Source organism: Pleurodeles waltl, chromosome 11, assembly GCF_031143425.1.
Source record: "Pleurodeles waltl isolate 20211129_DDA chromosome 11, aPleWal1.hap1.20221129, whole genome shotgun sequence".
NCBI classification, from domain to species: domain Eukaryota; kingdom Metazoa; phylum Chordata; class Amphibia; order Caudata; family Salamandridae; genus Pleurodeles; species Pleurodeles waltl.
Genome location: NC_090450.1, coordinates 506,691,253 through 506,710,820, shown reverse-complemented (window position 1 = coordinate 506,710,820; position 19,568 = coordinate 506,691,253). Strand labels below are relative to the sequence as shown.

The window sequence follows — 19,568 nt, the reverse complement described above, 5'->3', positions numbered from 1 at the left end:
GTTCCAGAAGGGTTCCCCAAACACATCTTCTTTCAGGTTTTTGTTTCATTAACTTATTTTGGCAATCAGACAGGCTTTGGTGGAAACAAGGTTCTCATCACAAATGGAGATGAGGCATTGATGGAAATAAGGGATGTCTGCTTTGATAGACAACTTGATCACATTAGGTGTGTAGATTTGTTTTTGTTCTTTATACACTTGAAGATGTGGTAATGTTGCTTTAGAAAGATTATGTAGGGTAGGATAACTTTCAGGCCAAGTAGAGGAGGGAACTTGGGCCATTCCCGATTTCAAGGCACAGTTTCTTATAAAACATAAAAAGGAATAGCTTGATGAGTGTTGCACAAGTGGTTCACCTATAGAATGTGGTTTTGTCAGTAGGTGACCAGTGCAGGGTGGGTTGATGCAACCATCCACGGTTAATATATGTGTGCATGTCCTCCTTCAGATGTAGTCCTGACAGTCATGGCTTTTAAGAGCTATGGAAAAACTACATGTCAGTGTAAAGTTAAATAGTGAAAAGGCAGAGTGAAACTAAGACAAGAGGGAAAGATAAGGACAAAGGTTCATCATTTCAGGATGTAAGATTATTTGAACAGCTGTTCAAGTAAGTAAGACAGTACTGCGTTAACATTGTAAGGCATGTTCTCCCTGCATGTCTGTGCCATTGACTGTTTTCCTTGCGTTGTTTCCCATGCCTTGCATGCCTCTTCTGGTGGCCTAGGCTAAGGCAAGGACCCCCTAAGTACTAATATATATATATATATATATATATATATATATATATATATATATATATATATATATATATATATATATATATATATATATATATATATATATATTAATGGAAAAATATACTTGTGGGAAGAGAATAGTTTTTTTTTTAACAGAAATTCACTTAGGCTGCAATCTCACGCACCAATAAACTGGATATTACATTATATTCAGCTAAACAAAATGCAAGATGAAATTTCACAACTGAAGATAGAGAAGACTGCAGGTCCCGGTGGCTGTGTACATGAATTTTAAAAACCTTTTTCAGAAGTTTTTGCTGTTCTGTTCTATTCATTATTCAATTAAATATTTTATTAAAAAATATCACTCCATGCAAAAAGGTCTAAATACATTGTTTCCCAACAAAGTGTGTCAAATATGAACCTATCACTTCCTAAGTTGGATTTAAAGAGCTTCATAAATTTTTTATTCTTTTAATTGGACAATAAGGAAAAAGTGACTATAAAAATTAGCAATAACATGTGAACAGAGACAATCTGAACAATGGCAGTGAAACAGATCTGGCCAGATGGGCAAATGGTGAATTTAAAAACATAAAATGCAAGTATATATGGGATAAAGTACCCCCAACCATACATTCTAAGGATATTGCAAGACCAAGAAGTTCTGTGACACTATAGAGGAACAAGGTCAAAGGTGGGGTTCCTTTTATAAGGTCTTGGAACATGCCAAATTATTAGGGAGACATAAAATGTAATAGAAGACAGCATTCTAACATTACTAGATTATACTGGAGTTGACATACCTCAGCGATTATGTCTAGTCCGTGCTCTACTGGTGCCTAAGTAACAGATTCTGAATGTCTTCTATTGTGCAAATGCAAATTTGTGCATTAATGCAAATTATCTCTTCTCTTATCAGAACATTCACTCATTTATAATGATATTTAATTATTTTTCCTCATTCTTCTTGAATTTATTTCCATTGTATATTAATTGTATTTAAACTGAAAGAAAAAAAATAATAATTCACCCCACATTGAAACCATGAATTAGGGCTGAAACTAATACCAAACATTTTTTCTGTATTTCTTTTTGAAAAGTGATATCATCAGGTTTGCTTCTTAAAGTCTCTCCTTTTGACAATTGAAATGGATCATAGTAGAATAGTGATACTGAGAAGTTGTTTGGCTGATCAGCTGTCCTGTGGAAAGGAGGTGCATAAGATATTATTTATTTGTAGACAATTGTTTTATTTTACCTTAAATCGCCTGAATGGTGGTTACCTGGTTATGTATCTGTGAGGTATTAAATGTTAAAATGTAATATATATTCAGGAAAAGTGAGTTACCTCAGTTTAATGTTGCTCATAGTGTTTCAGGATCACCTTAAGGCAGACATTTTGTCTGTTATTGAAGTGCTCTTATCCAGGTTTGACAGGTTAATGTATAAATCCTTTGATGCAAGTGTGCACATAAGGCAGGCACATTTGATCAATAAGTTCTAAAATACAAATAAATGCCCATAATATTGAATAAAAGACAGAATACCATTATATCTAGATATGTGTAGGATGGTAAAACTCTCATGTTGTGATTAGACTCCATAAACAGATGGGCACCCCCACATTCTGAGAAGTAGTTATCTCAGCCGGCAAGAGCTGTTAAGGTCAGCAGAAACATCACTACATTGAGTCAAGACTGAGTTGTAAGTGCATCTGTTACTTGCATGAATTTGAAACATCAAATTGTTCTTAATTATTTTTGTTTCTTTTATAAACATTTGACTTTCTAGATTTACCTTTTGCTGGCACTGCCTGGTATTGTCCAGTATGTCAGAAGAAATAGTTGTGTGGTCCTACATGAGGGCGGGTGATGTGGGAGGTCATAAACAGGGCACAGGTGGGGCATAAGCTAGAGTTAGCCCAGTAAACTGTAACTGGTGAATTTCAGAGATGTTTTTGCCTTTAAAAGCATGATGGTATGACTGACATTTCACCTTTGTTTTTTCCATTGACTATAGATATAGTAATGGATATGGATAAATATATAGATGTAGATATAGATTGGATATGCCTACTAATGCAGAGCTATAGAGCAGAGGAAAAAGGAACTAATTAAAAAATGTTTCACTCTGGAAACTTTGTACATTATTGTTATTTAACTCAAATATGTCAAATGTTTTAAGGTGATGCAACAAAAATATTTTATTGTATTGTATGAAACACATAAGTACTCAGGCACCTAAATCTGAGACATTGCTTTGGAGCTAGCATGATTGAAATGTTTTCAAGAGGTGTCCATCACAGCCAAAACAAGGGATAAGATCATTAATAATGAATGGGAGTGCTACCTTAAATAATAAATAATTAATAGCATGGAGTGAGAGGAGGAAAGGAGTCTCTCTTGAGAACTTGTGTTTTTTAGTAATGACATGTTGTACAGTGCAATGTGTTTGAGCAAAGGCTTAATGTCATTTTTAGCATTGTGGTTAGGCTTATTTTCTGTTCTGTCTTAGGGATTATACAAGTGGTGATATTGAGTATTTGTTGGAAAGATTAAGATGGTTTTTTTTTAAAACCAGGATTGCGTTTTAAAGCACTAGGCCATTTGTATGAGGCTTAATGTTGTGTGTTTTTCTGTGGAAATGGTCATAAACTGGTTGTATAGTTTTAGTCTCAAGAATGTATTGCAAAGTAGCTATTGTTCCTACTGTGAATGATAGGATTTTGTTCTGTTTATGCATGTTCATTCAACATCCAATCCATTATTTTGTGTCCCTTGAGAAACTTAAAAATGTGGCTATAACTATTTTCATCATCATCATAAACTTTATTTTGGCATCTAGTGCCATAAAAGTCAAATCGCACCACAATAAATAATAACTTAAAATTCATAAAATTAAACTTGGCAAAAAATTAATAAAACATTATAATGCACAAAATGCAGTACAATAAAAAAGGAGTGTGGCAGAATACAGTTCAGGATACAGTGATGGTGCAGAAATGAACATGTAAGACTGTTGGGACATAGGGTTAGGCAGTCTTAGTCAATTTCCTTCTGATGCGCCACATTCCTCCGAGAAATTTGGCAACTGCAATGGCAATGGACAGACTGGAGTCTGATATTAAAATTCTCATGACTGCAGCATGATCTCGGGTCCCAAGCTTTTTGCAGGTTGGCATGAGCCATTTCCTTCGTAGGGGAGTGTAGAATGGCCATGCAAAGAGAACATGGGCAGTTGACTCCTGGTGCAGACTGCAGCAGGGGCATAACTTGTTAATAGGGGCCTTATTCTGCCATCTGCTGGTAAAGTTTTTAAGAGGGAGGGAACCGAATCTGAATTGCAAATAGAGCTTCCTATCAGTTGGATCAAGAATGCTGTCCAGGTAAGTTTCTAGCAACCACGTAAACTTGAAGTTCAGAAACTCGATAGTCGCCCTCATGAGAGCAAGAGAGATATAGACTGGGTTACCCAATCCCAGTAGCAGGAGTTCACTCTTTCTTTGGTCGGTGATGGCCCTGTGTAGGAAGAGTTCCATGAGTCTCCCTTCCAAATGGCAATCAATGCTTTCTTAACTGAATGGATCTACTGGATCTTACTGGAGATGTCCAAGGAACAAACTTCCCTAAACGCAGTGGAGGAAACTTCGGGAGTTGCCATGAATTTCCTCCAAAACAACAGTGGTCTGAGACCGACTATGGCAGCTAGTGGTTTGTGGGCTAGATCCAAGTGCAAAAGAAGAAGCGGGGTGCTCGGGGGCAGGGAGGTGAGCTTTCTCATAAACATATTCTTAGTATGTGTAAGCTCCTTTGCAACCTTCAAAGCCCCGGAGTTCGGCCCAGTCAAGTGCTGCGCTAACAGACTTCATATTATAAATCTGGAGAGCAGCAGCTATTGGTCGTGTAGTTGATGCATGGTGCTCCCTTGGAAGGATGCCCACTAGCTGGCTAAATTTTAATGATGCAGAGTTGATATGGGCTTTCCAAGACATTGAGTCAGATAGTTTAATTCCCAGGTATTTAAAGGTGTTAACTTGTTCTAATTTAGACCTAGGGAAAGGTTCCACCTATATGACCTGTGAGGGTTAATGACCATGAACTTGGTTTTAGATGTGTTTATTTCTAAGCCTCTCTTGAAGCAGAAATCAGCAAATCGATTCAGCGAGGATTGGAGGCCCATCAGGGTTTTGGATACTATTACGGTGTCATCTGCGAATAAAAGTGTTGCGATCTTTTTGCTGCCTAAGGCTAGTGCGTCAGAGGGCTGCAAAGTGAGGTGTTGGATGACCTGATTCAAATAGAGGGAGAAGAGAGTTGGAGCTAGTATACAGCCCTGCCGAACGCCCCTGACTACTTTGATCCGATTGGTGAGATCACCCTGCTTCCCCCTGCATATTTTTGCATAGTTGGCCTCCTGTAGACGAATTATTGTGGTCAGGAGCCCTGGGGGCATACCCATCTCATTGAGGACCTCCCAAAGTTTACCTCTATGGACCAGATCGGATGCAGATTTAAGGTCTATGAAGGCTAGTAGAGACTTCCCTTCCCTAGCACTACAACCTTCCAATACAGAAGCAAAAACCTAAACACCTTATCTATGGTGCTTGTTTTAGACCTGAAGCCAGCCTGGAATGGTGATAGGATGTCATTCTCAGAAATCCAATCTTGGATTTTCGATTGTAGGGCACGGCAAAATACCTTTTGCGCTGTATCAATGAGGCTTATGGGCCTATAGTTGGCAGGTAGGGACCTATTGCTTTTTTTGTAAATGGGTATTACCTCAGCACCCCTCCAGAACTCGGGAATGGGGTCTCCCCTAACAATTGCGTTGGATAAGGGAAGGATGTACTCAGCCCATTTATCGATGTTGTGAAGAAAAAGGTCTCCAGGAATGCCATTGGGGCCAGCGGCTTTCAGTCGAACTGTATTGTTAACTGCATCTTGGATATCTCCCAAGCTGAACAAACCATCCCCGTGGGTGGTATTCGGCTGTGATGGAAGTGGAAGGACACAGATGGTTGCAACTTGGCTTTCAACATTTTAGAGAGAGTTGAAGTGTTGGAACCAGTCTGAGGGCAGCATATTGTTGCCAATTGCAGGTGCCCCCTTTTTTATTTCTTTTGCTTACCGTAAGCCAAAAGTATCTGGAATCCTTGCGTTCACATGCAACCTTCAAGAGTCTCCATTTTTCCTCATCCCAGTCCTTTTTGGCCTTGTTCTGCGTCTGCTTGTACAGATTCTACAAAGTCCTAACTCTGGTGACATCCTTTTGTTTGATTGCACTGATTAAATTTGTTCGTACCATCCGGCAGTCTCGGTTGTACCAGTTATCACCCACACAGTGAGGAGCACTGCTAGTGTTGTGGGCAACTGGCAAAGATAGTAGCTGTTCCAATCCTTTGAAAAACTCGGTGTGTACTTCAATTAGAGAGGAACTGTTTCTCACGTCTTCTCCCATCGTGGATATCAATGCTATGCAATGTGTCAGGTCTAAATCGAAGGAAGAGAGAATGTTGTCTCGCACGATCACCTTGCCCCATCTAAGTCGCCGTCTGCTGTTCTCAGCCTGGACCACCTTGGCTGCTTTGGCAGTGGTTGTTGCAATGGGCACCCTACCCCTATGGTGGCTCAAAAATAAGACAGAGTGGATTGTGGTCACTGTCCAATTGAGTCCCGACTACCAGCTCCAGCCTAGGTATGTGCCATATATCATCGTCTTCCCTGAAATCACCCATGAGGCCCAGACCAAGGGGTTCAAAGGTGGTATTGAAGTCCCACGCTACAATGAGGGCATGTTTGGAGGGTCTTTCACCCAATTGGGTCTCTAGAGACTGCAAGGTGACAGAGTGGTTGGGTCCCCTTGTCCCCTTGGCATAGGTGTTGAAAATGTCGGTGACAGTGGACCCTGTTTCCTTGAAACTGATACCAAGACTATCAAGGCTATCGGTGAGTATCAGTTTCACTACGCAATGTAGTGCGATTTTCACCCATATTAGAAGGTCCCCGACGGACTGCCTGCCTTGCTGGAAACAGTGGGTATGTGGTAGATTGCATAGCCAGGTTTGTGGGCAGGTTTGATTAGCCAGGTCTCCTGAAAGATACATATGTTGTGGTGGTCTATAAAGGTGTTCCAATTAGGCAAAGAGAGTTTGGATTTGATACCTGCCACATTCCAGGAAACAATCTTTACTTCCCAGCTGGTGGTCATGGGGTTGGCTGATGGGAGCGGGTTTGCCTGGAGATCTACGGTGGCTGGTGCAACGATATTGAGAGAAGCGGTGGGGGCCATCCTAATTCTCTGATCGGAGATGTCCGCTGGGTGGCTGATGGTGCGGAGGCAATCATAGGAAGCCTGCGTCTTGGGCTCTGTTGGTCAGTCTATCTTGGAACAGACTGTGGCATCATCTAAAGCCACTTAGGAGGGTGGCACACAAAATGGGGGGGGGTGACTCAAGTTTGAACTGTATAGTGGAGCCGTCCGGGGGGGTTAGTTCTTTGTTCTAGGGTTACTAAGTCATAGGCTAGCTGCCCGTTGTCTAGAAGAAGCTCGATGTAGTCAAACGGAGTGCTGAGAGACCTGTGGCATCTGGCCTTAACAATATCTTTCCTAATTACTGAGAGACATCCTCTACTGTGTCGAATCCAGTGGGTGACTTTGTTAATCAAGGAGTCTTCCCATTCCCTCCCCCTCTGAGAGTTAGATCTAGGCACATTGGTCATGAAGATTTTTCGAGGCAGAGTGGTGGTCTTGGGAACATGTGTTCTGCCAAGGTGACAACCCATCCCTAGTGTGAGAGGTGTGAAATTGAAACTTTTGTAATGGGAGTTGATGAAGGGAGATTCAATTTGCACATCTACTGGTGTACGGGGACCTGATGTACGGTCTCAGACCGATGTCCTAGAAAAGAAGTCCTTACGTGGAAGACATGGGTGGCTTTCATGGTGTTTTTTATGTTGGAGCATGGTGGAAACAGATGGTGCCAGAGTGGCGATGTTGGTTGGAACTGGGGTGGTGGCACTTTCCCTGGCTATTCTCCCTCTCTCTTCCATAAGATGCCCCACTGTAACCGCAAGGTCGCCTATCATTCACTTAAGGGCTGCTATTTCTGCCCTGAGTGTTTGTATGCAACCTACCAAGTCGTCATTTGGGAGGATGGCTGTTTTTTAGGGAAACTGCCTGCCCTAGCCTGGGCAGGGGGAGCTGCAAGATCCTGAGTTGTAGGTGGGTCTGAGGAACGTGGTAACGGAATAAAGCGATTGGTACAGGGGATAGGTGAGGGAGGAGGCACTATTGCTGAGTCATGAGGGGAGCCAGAGCTAGGAAATGGGTGTGCGGGGTTATGTGGTGCTGTGCTGATCTTGGTCCTTATCCTTACCCTAGCTTTGTTAAACATATTAGATATGCTTTTCTGCTTGTTGGTTGATGGTTGGGTTGTGGGACACGGTTTGGGAGTCAATGGTTGGTCTGCACCGGATGGTAGAACTAATATTTCCCTGCAATCAACTAGGAGGTCATCAATGCGGTCAAGTACTTCGTTGCAGCCTGACTTTTTGGAACTTTTCTTATGCTTTTTCCCCCCAACCACAGCCGGCCCTCCGTTGCTTTTCTTTTGCCCATATCTTTAGCAATGTATTGGGGTTGGGACCAGGGGCCTGGAATGGTGTTAGGGAGAGGGCCGGAGGGGGACAAAACTACTTAGGGTTGCAGAAAAAGAGCGCCAGACTCAGGGGGGTGGCCCTGCCCGGCCTCAGTCGGACGCAGACGGGCCCGCCCTTGGCCCTCAAGCGTACCGAGCTACGGTATGCCCCCTCCCACTTTATAGTGCTCGTTGGATCTGGCAAGTGGGAGCAGGTGATGCACAAGATGGCCGCCTCCTGGAGACACAAAGCGGTCTGAGATATGGAATCCCTCTGGTCCTGGTAAGCGCATCCATCGCTGCGGTATGCCCCCTCGCGCTTTATAACGATCATTGGATCTGGCAAGTGGGAGCAGGTGATGCACAAGATGGCCGCCTCCTGGGGCCACAAAGTAGTCTGGGTTATGGAGTCCCTCTGGTCCTGGTTAGCGCATCCCACATACACTGTTTGAGTGGTAGATTCCGATGTTTCATCGCCTAGGGAAAACACTCCTTGTCAGGCATCTGGCATCATCATTATGTTACTGAGATGTTGCGGAGATGTGTCTTCAGGACACCACATTTGCCCCTCTATAGAATGGTGTGGAAGAACTCACACCTGTAGCCCACCGTGAATCAAACACAACAGGTCTCCTTTCGAGTCCGAGCCGGACCGAGGCTATAGTTATTTATATTTTGAGTATTCTGTGACTCTATTAATTAAGCATGATAAAATGGCAAATGTGGTGCTAACATCTATAGCTTCCCTAAAAAAGAGTGTCAAGGAAGAGTGTAGTCTCCATCAACAGCACACATTTTAAAGAGATAGTTTCCTTAGTCAAGCACAACACAAGTTTATTTTTATCTCTTGATGTGAAATTCATTAAGATTGGCAGCTTTCTAAATAGAGATCATAGCTGCTGCATCCAAACAAACTAGTCATATATTTTCTAAATATTCATATGTATCTGCAGACATCTATCATAGCATGATTGACCATGTTATAATAACTGCAGTGCAGAAAATATTTTTTAAATCCTTCCCAGTTAAATGATTGCAAATTGGTATTCATAACCTTCACATTATTACTAATGGCAAGTATAAATAGTAGACTGTATTTCTTCCAAACATAGCCCCTTTTTCCTGGCTTGTTTGTAGACTGTAGCATTTTAGCTGAAGGAAAGGACGGTAAGATGGGGAACGTGGTCCATCTCTACCACAAATGTGTTAAATTTGTCTGTCTTCGGATTTAACACATTTGATGAAGGGGAACATAGTTGGAAGATCCTAGCACAGCATACAAAAACTAGAGCTATGACTGCTCAAATTACTAAGATCCAGGAGCCCCAGTTGCTGGGCTTCAGCTCTGATCCAAGTGAATAGAGCAGGGTTTTCTAAGCATTTTGAGGACATCTACACCGAAATGTATGAACCACCACCCCCAATCATGGGCAACTACTTAGATAAATTGTGTCTTCCTAAGTTATTGGTTGAAGGAGCAGTAGGTTTGGGTAGACAAATCAGGCAGAAAGAGATAGCTGGGGTCATCAAGATTGTATCTAGGGGAAAGGCCACCAGTGATGATGGTTCCCTTGTGAATGGTACCAGGCTTTTGTAGATTAGTTCAAAGGCCCGATGATGCGACTTTTTTTTACCATATCTTATCTAGTGGAAGCATTCCGCTATCTTTTTTTTGAGGAAATAATGCTTGTTTTGTGAACAAAGGTGAAGGATCCTGCAAACTTGAATTCCACTCGACCAATAACGCTTCTCAACACCAATTATTAAATTCTTGTTAAAATGATTGCATTAAGGCTGGCTGTGATATTGCTTCAAATTATCCATAATGATCAACACAGCTTTTTGTTGGGGCAACAGCTGTATGCTAATACAGATTTGTTGGCTGAAGCCATTGATTATGTCTCAGTTAATAAAATCTTAGCTTATTTTTATATATGCGGGAAAAGTCTTTGATGTGGTTCATTGGTTGTTCCTTTTAGTAGTACTAAGGAATGTGGGGCTCCCAATTCAGCCGATAGATATCCTAAGAAATCTGTCTAAAGGTGCCTGTGCCTCTTTGATAATTAATGGGGCTAGTGCAGGCCGATTACAAATCTTCAGGGGCATCTGGCAGGAGTGTCTTTTGTCACCCTTGTTTATTTGGACTTTACATCGAGTGCCAATGGAGGCAATTGTTCTGGGTGCTCCAAAACTAATGCTCTTTGTAGATGACCTCCCATTTTATATGTCTTCAAAAAAGCTCAATCATTTGAGGCAATGTTTGAAATAATTAGTAACTTTGCTGAACCAGGGGAACACAAAATCAATAAAACAGAATCTGAGGTCCTATTCTTGGCCAGGTATTCTTCACAGGAAGTTGGGCGCTGCTTATAACAACAGCTCCAAGAGGTATCTGGGAGTCTGGTTTCCACACAAGTTAGGTTACATTTGTTGGTTAAACATTCATCCTTTAACTTCAGAAATTCTGTTGCTTTTAAACAGTTGGAGTTGTCTGCCCATTTCTATAGTCAGTGGAGCTGAACTGATTAAATGAAGATACTGCTGCTAATTGCCTTCCAGCTTTCTGCTCTTCTAATAGGGATCTCTGTAAACATTTTCAGGAAATAGATGGGGTTTGTAGTTCCATTCTCTTGAGCAGCAGTCTTCCTGTGTAAGCATAGATACATTTGGGTTTCCTGAAGGGAAAAGGGGATTGACAGTCTCTCTTTTGCCCTATTATTATCATCCACATTTTGTAATTCTTATCCCTAGATTATTTAGGGTGGGAGCCACTGTGGTTGATAACTTTTAAAGGTAAGATTTTGAATACATTTTGTTATCTACCTGTCAAACTGCAACCAGCCCTTTACCCCAAATTAGTATGATATAGATTTTCAATCACTTATACCCAACTACTTACAAAGCTATATAGGTTTTCATTAATACCTATGTTTCATGCCCAAACAACACCCAGGAATGGCAAAACGGGAGATCTAGCGCTGAGAGGCAGCCAATATGGCTGAAGTAGGCTACTGGATTATTATTGGTAATATCACCACTGGTGAAGCCTTATAACAGAAAATAGAAAGTCAGGGAGTGTTGTATCAATCTACACTCAATCAGGTTCTAAGCTCTTTGAAGATTATAGATTCACAAGAAGTAAAAAGATATAGAATATTGGTCATGCCTTTGCAATTAAAGTTAGTTATTGTGTCCCCTTCCTCCATACTAACAAGGCTACGGAATGAATCAATAGCTAGAAAATGGCAAAAAGAAACAGCAGCTCAAATATGCTCCCAAAATTGGGAGGAGCTTAGCCAATTTAATGCCATAATGATGGGGGTGGGGCAAATTTTGAATGTATGCAATTTTTTTCACAGTGTTAGGGAGATTGTATGCCATCACTTTTAAATAAAAATGAATTCCATGATTACATCCACCTGCCCAAGATGTGGGGTGACAGGCATCAAGCTGCATATGATTTGGACATGTAGGGTACTGCAAGTCAACTGGCAGAGTGTCTGAGCAGTTATTAACAGGTGCCTACCCGAAGCCCACCAGATGTGCTAAGTGTCTTACTGGGAGGTCTATGGCATCTAGGTCCACCTTTAAAACGGGCAGAAAGGGCTTGGTTTATTGCCATTTTGATTACAAGATCTGTTATTACAACCTGTTGGCAATCAGCTTCTCCTTCATTTTTTTTTAATGCATGGAAAGATAAACTGCTAGTTGTTTACAAAAAGGAAAAAAGTGATGCCACATGTAGTGGTGCACTCTCTAAATTCAATAAGGTATGGAGATTATTTATTACACTGGATGCAATAGACTGTTCTGTACTATTTGAAAGGTTACTTATGGTTTGTTTTTTCATTGCCTTAGGAGACCTTTTGGGGGGTTTTCTTCTTTTTGTCCATCTTTACATTTGATGAAATTACCAAGGTTTAGCTTGGATCAGACATGTACCAGGTTTTGTGAAAATTGTAATGTAAGTTGGAATTGTTGATGTCAAGGTGTATCTTTTATTAATTCTGGGACGATTTTAATGAAATAGCCCAGGACAAATGCATGTATGTATTAATACCATGTACTTGCCTTGAGAAGATCATATTTAAAGAAGAGATATATTGTGATATAATTGTGAATAGGCTTGTATTTTCTATTTTGTTTTTCTGAACCTGTAAAAAATAAAAAAGTGTCTGTCCTCATTTTATTTGAGTAAAATAATAAAGGGTGAAGAGAACTCATCAAGTTTTGCTATTCTTTGCAGTCTGCAGGCTTAACTCCACTTCATATTGCAGTAGCACTTCCAGGAAAAGAAGGAGTTGACATTACAGAGTTGTTACTAAATGCAGCTGCAGATCCCAATGCAAGAGCAGAAGACCAGGATGACATATATGGACCGGATCGGGTAAAGTGTATTTATGTGTGTTTATACCTCTGGTGAAGTGATGCTTTAACCGCTGTAGTGCTTGGACTATGTAGCTGGATTCACAGACTGTCACAATTGTAACTATTAATTTGTTATTTTTGCACGTACGAATGTTGCCGGGAAAAGTTGTGTTAGAAATGAAAAACTTAAAAAACCTCAATGAAAAGAGTTAAATAAAAAGTTGAAGTGATGCTTTAATTTTTCAATTATGTGGTGAGATTTTTAATTCTTCACAGATGGTTTTAATTTGGATAGAGTGAAATCATTCACTTACTGTGGAGGGTTGTAGGTTGGAAGGTCAACATAAGTATTGATGTAATGTAGGCCAAAATATTGATTGTCCATACCTATAATTCAACGTGCAAATATATTGACAACCAAATTTCAAGATTAAACATATAGTAAATATAAACTATCTTCTATAGCATATCTACTGCTGAAATATAGAACTAGAACAGAAGCAAAATATCTATAAAATTATAGTTTACAAAAACAGAATGAAACTAAAAAAGAAAGTATGATTAATTCCATCTAAACATAAAATAAAAGTGTAATCACTTTATAAATATATCAATTTTTCAACATTTTCAATGCAAACTTAACATCAAAATACATGTTTAATATTGAAAAAGAACAATTTTAGAAATAAGTTTTTTTTTTAAAAAAAAGCTAATTTTAGCTCACATTATATCTTATTCCAAGTAGTTTTTAGAAAATATCTACAATTCTAATATTGTAAAAAGAGAATCTACATTAAATTGTAATAAGTTAGTTAAACACCAACAATAATATCACAAGTGTGTATATATATATATATATATATATATATATATATATAATTAATGCACAACAGATGGAACAATATCCACCAGATGGCTGCACTAATCCCTTGATCGCCTCCAAATCGTGAGGACAAAGCAAAGTTCAAAGTTCAAAGTTGAATTTCTACAGTTTTTATTCCATATAATAATATCACAGTTTCCTACACAGAATGTCAACGCGTTTCGGCAAACGCCTTCTACTGGACAAACTTAGCCAAAAAAAATTGCATCTTATATACATAATTAAAAAAGAAACCCATCATTTGTTTCCATTTCATACTGCAAACTAATGGTGCGGCCATCTTTTAACATGCAAATGACTCAAATACCCCTACATCTTGATGGCAAAATATTGCCTTAACAGTATTTACATATAATGTTATTGTTAGCCTGGACACTGATAAAACGTGTGGTCCTCACAAGCGCCATCAATTATCACAATAAATGCCAACAATACACTAAACTGAAGGCCATTCATTTTCAATCTAATTGATTTTACTACCCCGTATAAACCCCCTCCGCAAGAAAATATATCTTTATTGGCTCAATGCCATATCATGGTTACCACATAAAAAAAAAAAATACAAAAAAAAAATATATATATATATATATATATATATATATATATATTATTACATATTTTGAGCCAATATTCTCAATTGTTGTTGATCAACCATTTTTAAATGTTTTTAAATATTTATAAAAATTATTCTTCAATATTTCTATGTTTAAATACTTATAAATATTTTCAGATATTATTAAATACGTTTAAATAGTTTAAATTATTATTAAATACATTCATAACAACTAAATAGTCATTGTCCTGTAGTTAAGTATTCAAAATAACATTTATCATTATTCAAATCACAAAATGTATACAATCATTATTATTTTCCAAAATCGTAATTTAAAAATAATAATAAAATGTCAAATGCTATAAATATTTTTAAATGATCTGGCTATCTTGTTAAACTGAGCTAGGGATTTTTAATGTGGAGCTTTTTCATATGAGCATATCATATATTCTAACCCATGTGCGAGAGCATTTAATCCTTTGAATCCTAGATTTACCCTCACCATTCGAAGTGTTTAATATATAAAAACACATGAAAAATGATTTTGTTATGTAAGGCATGATATGCTGATTTTTAATCCTTCATTCAAAAATAATCTATGCTTGTAATAACGACAAAAGGGCCACTAAATAAAGTGCAAAGTGCTAACCATCAAAACCACTTCTATATAAATCATGTAAATATCACAATGATGGAAAATTCATCTCTTCACCTACTATTTTGTAAATATGAAAAGAAAGAGAAAATCAAAAATCAAAAATAAACACTTATTATTTTGTGTTTCTCAAGGCAACATGAAATATTTAAATCACCACTTATTGTTGGCGAATCTAGATATTATATTGTCTACAAAATCCAATAGATGCTAATTATTACCTCACTCAATGACATTTTCCACTGTATTATGATTGAAATGCATTTCCTATGACATATCATAAATGGACATGTAATTCCGCATTAAGATTATGCCCCCAAGGAGACTCGGAACTAAGTAATAAAATCATCTTAGATTCCATGTGTCTAAGTTCATATGTTCTATCACCCGCCCTAGGGTTACTTTTGATAAATTTTATTCCATAGAATGTTAATGTACTGAGATCACCATTGTGTATATCCCAAAAGTGTTTGGCCAAAGGATACGTTCTATCATGATTTTTGATAGCTCTAAAATGTTGTAAAAATCGGATCTTCAACTTGTGGATGGTACTGCCAACTTATTTTTTGCGACATCCACATTCAACAACATAGACCACATATTCAGTATCACATGTAATGCGGTCCTTGATGTTACAATGGCGTCCATCAAATGTTTGATAATCTTGCATATTCTGTGCATAATTACATGCCTTACAATGGCCACATTTCCAAAACCCCAGACTTTTTTTGCTCAGCCAAGATGCATTATCTTTTGTAGAAAAGAAACTTTTAATCAGATGGTCTCCTAATGAGCGAGCCTTACGATAGGTTATGGAAGGATGTTGGTCAATAATGTCCCTGATATTTGGATGATTCTGTAAAATATGCCAATTTTTTTGTAATATAGTTTTCAATGAACCATGTTGTTGATTAAATTCCAGAAATATTCTAGGAGGAGATTGTTTTATCTCATTACTTATGGGTGTATTCTTAAAAAGTAACTCATCCCTGCTTTTCTTTTTGACTCTGTTCTGGGCATCCACCAAGATTTTAAAGGCGTACCCTCTACTTAAAGATCTTTCTGTCATTGTCATGATTTCTATATCATATCTACTCTCATCAGAGCATATTCTGTGAGCCCGCAGAAACTGACTGTAAGGTATCCTCCACTTCAACGTCGTAGGATGTCCACTATTGGCATGCAGAATGGAATTGCACGCCTTGGGTTTGCAATAAATGGTGTTCTCTAATCGATCATTTTTCACTTCTAGTAAGACATCTAAAAATTCAATTGTCTCTCTACTAAAAGTAGTTTCGAAATGAATATTAAATTCATTGTTATTCAGTATATTTATGTAATCTAAAAGTGATTGATCAGGGCCATCCCAGATAATAAAAAGATTGTCGATATATCACACCCACAATACGACTTTGTCCATGTAGATATTGTTACCCTCAGACCATGCCACCCTCTTTCTCCCACCAACCCATATAAAGATTGGCATACGTGGGAGCAAAGGAAGCACCCATGGCCGTCCCTTGTTTTTGCAAAAAACAATCATTATCAAATTGGAACAGGTTATGGGTCAAACAAAATTGTAACAGGGTCAAGAGCATTTCTGTATGTTCAAAGAGTTCAATGGGCCGTGTTCTTAAGAAGTATCTGCATGCTTTTATCCCATATTGATGCTTGATGGAGGTGTAGAGAGAAGCCACATCCATGGTAACCATTAGATAATCTTTATGCCACGGAATATTGTGTATCTTGGCCAAGAAATCATTAGTATCACATAAATAGGAGGGTAGTTCAGTAACAAAAGTGCACAGAAACAGGTCTAGGTATCTTGAAGTGTTTTCCAACAGAGATTGGTTCATACTCACTATAGGTCTACCTGGGGGATGTGATTTATTCTTATGGATTTTGGGCAAAAATAAATACATGGAATTTTTGGATGTTCAATTTTCAAATATAGATATTCCTCATAGTCAATAAGATGTTTCGTGTGCCATTCTTTGAGCATCTCATGATAGATTTTTTTATATTGAATTATAGGATTAATCCGTAATTTATCATAATGGTCCATATTGGTCAATTGACGGTAAGCCTCTTTTATATAGTCTTGTGTGTCCATGATGACAATATTGCTGCCCTTATCCGAGGGCTTGATAATAATGGACGTATTAGATCTTAATGCATTCAGATCTTTCCAATCTTTTTGGGTAAAGTTCGATCTATTCATGTTTCAAACGGGATTTTCATACGGAATTTGTCAATATCCCCAATTACCAACTCATGAAATATATCAATCAGGTTTCCACTAGGTAATTGCGGATTGCATTTGCTCGACAGTTTGAAATGACTGGTACTGTGATAATCAGTGGTAAAACCTATCTCATTCAGCATCCTGATGTTCGTATTGGTATCATCATTGTTCGAACATCTGGGTGCACAGCTCTCTTTAGCTAAATCATTAATAGCGACCAATTCTGTGGTATCTGCAATGCTGAATCCTGAAGACGGAGCCTTACTGTTCCCACTTTGGGCAAAAGAGATTTTATCCTTATTGGAAAAAAATTTAATCAGTCGTAGTTTGCGAGCATATATATATATGTGTGTGTGTGTTTGTGTGTAATAATCTAGATTAAACATTCAGTCCTCATTTAACCATTTTAAGTAATATTTTATAAAATACATAGACATCTACAAAATAATTGTAAAATGCAAACACCAACAAAAAACCACCAAAATAAAGTAAAATTCAATTAAAAAATATATATTATTGAATTCAGTTCTGCAAATATTACAAAAACCCAATTTAATGAGTGGGTGAGATTTACAAGTCTAACTCCAGCTAAAAAACACTGGGGAAAATGCATTAATATTAAAGAGATCAAATGTACTATTCTAAACATAGTCTCAAAACATTGTGGAAAAGATATGAATTTTGTTGGGTGCAGTTAACTACGTTTACCTACGTTTCACTAACATTGGGGAAAGTACATAAATCAGAGAGGGGCTATTTTCCATTCTTACTCATCTCATCTTTGTTCTCAGATTGGATAATAAAATCCATCAACAAACACAAAAACACAAAAAAAAGTTACTATAAAACACTAAAATACTAAAATCGTAAGTGTTTAAAATTGAGCAGTTAAAACGTTGTACAAATCAGAATTATGATTCAGATGCAATGTTAATTGTACTTATAACTTTGAGTTGAAAGAGCCAAGCAGCGCAGCGCAGAGTCATTTAGAGGCATCACTACAGTCATATCTGTGGCAGTTGTACATATTATAAATGCATTTGCAAAGTTTGTTAATCCTGTAGAGTGACATTAGGGCACAATCCATCTTTATTTGGCTTTTTAGTACTCAGTTTTGCGCAGTTTTGTGCTATAACATAAGGGACACAATTTTTGACCTAGTGGTGGTAAGACACCTAGAAAATATGTAAGTGACTATTGGAAGAACTCCACACCTAAATTCCAAGTAAAGTAAGTAAACTAAAATCCAGGTGAATTTTAGGAAACTGCATAAACAAAAATGGTGGCATTTGGTATTCTAACCCTAATCTATGAAGAGTTGAAGAAAGTGAATAAGTTATGGGGGGTGAGAAGGAATATTCTCACTCTTGCATACATTTGGGGACAAGTATATTATTCAGAGGGTGTAATTTACTATTTTAACTCTAATGCAACTCAAGCTTGGGAAAGCATATAAACAATTAGGGTGTCATTTGTATTCTAGCTCCAGTCTTATAAATACTGTGAAGATGGCACAAATTATGTGGGTGAGATTTACTATTTTGAATCCAACACAACTAAAGTTGGCAAACGTGCAGAAATTAAATGGTGAGATTTACCATTCTAGCTGTGCTACTGCAAATATTGGGGAAAGTGCACCTTTTCACTGTCAATTTGTTTACATTTTCCAACTGATTTAACTTCCACTGAGAAAAGGACTTCTCAGTTTTCTGGTGCAATGTCAGTTAAAAGGACAGAGTTATATTTCTCAACAGTGACCTTTGCAAAGCCTGTTTTCATATCTAAATAAGACATTTTAATTTAAGGATTTGTTAATTCTGTTTTTGAAAAATGCATGTTTTGAAGAATTATCTGACATTCCTAAAACATCCCACAATGGAGAGCTAGTTGTCATATACCAGAGGGAATCTGGCAGACAGTGTAACATACTTTATGGTCCGTTGGATTACGGTTTTCAGTGGATAAAGGGCCAGATGTACGAAATTCAGTTTTTGCATTTCCTAAGTAGTTCATCCTAAGAGATCTCTATTTAGGAAATGCAAAATGTAACGCAACAAAATTGAGATTTCCAAATACCGATTCTTAAAAAGTAAGATTCGCTATTAGGATATTGCTGTTTAGGGGATGCTACACCATTCATTCATATGGGCCTAAAGTCCCATAAGTACAAATGGTTTTGGATTTCCAAATGTGTGCTTTTCTAATAGGAAATTGCAAGTTAGGAAATGCAATACAAAGGGTGCATATGGGCTTACGCCCACCCGACGCTCTCCAGAAAAAAGGTGTGCACATGTAAAGTGCACAAATGTCCTAGTGGCATGTGCACTCTACATGGCACTTTACAAAATGCATTTTGGGTGCATTTTTTTTTTTTTTTAAATTGCATGTGTGTAGAAAACCGCAAATAGGAAATCTCTGTTTGCGATTTCCTATTTAGAAAATCGTAAAATATGATTTCTACTAGGTTGAAATCACATTTTGCAGTTGC

At 38.1% G+C, this 19,568-nt stretch overlaps 1 protein-coding gene across 2 annotated transcripts in view; it reads left to right on the top strand.

Annotated features, from left to right (window-relative positions):
- ANKMY1 (ankyrin repeat and MYND domain containing 1) overlaps positions 1-19,568 on the top strand; it is a 384,121-nt gene that overhangs the window by 179,313 nt on the left and 185,240 nt on the right. For both annotated transcript variants that reach the window (XM_069213891.1, XM_069213893.1), the window contains one exon: positions 12,623-12,763. In XM_069213891.1, coding sequence (XP_069069992.1) covers positions 12,623-12,763 — 141 coding nt within the window. The remainder of the gene's footprint in view (positions 1-12,622; positions 12,764-19,568) is intronic.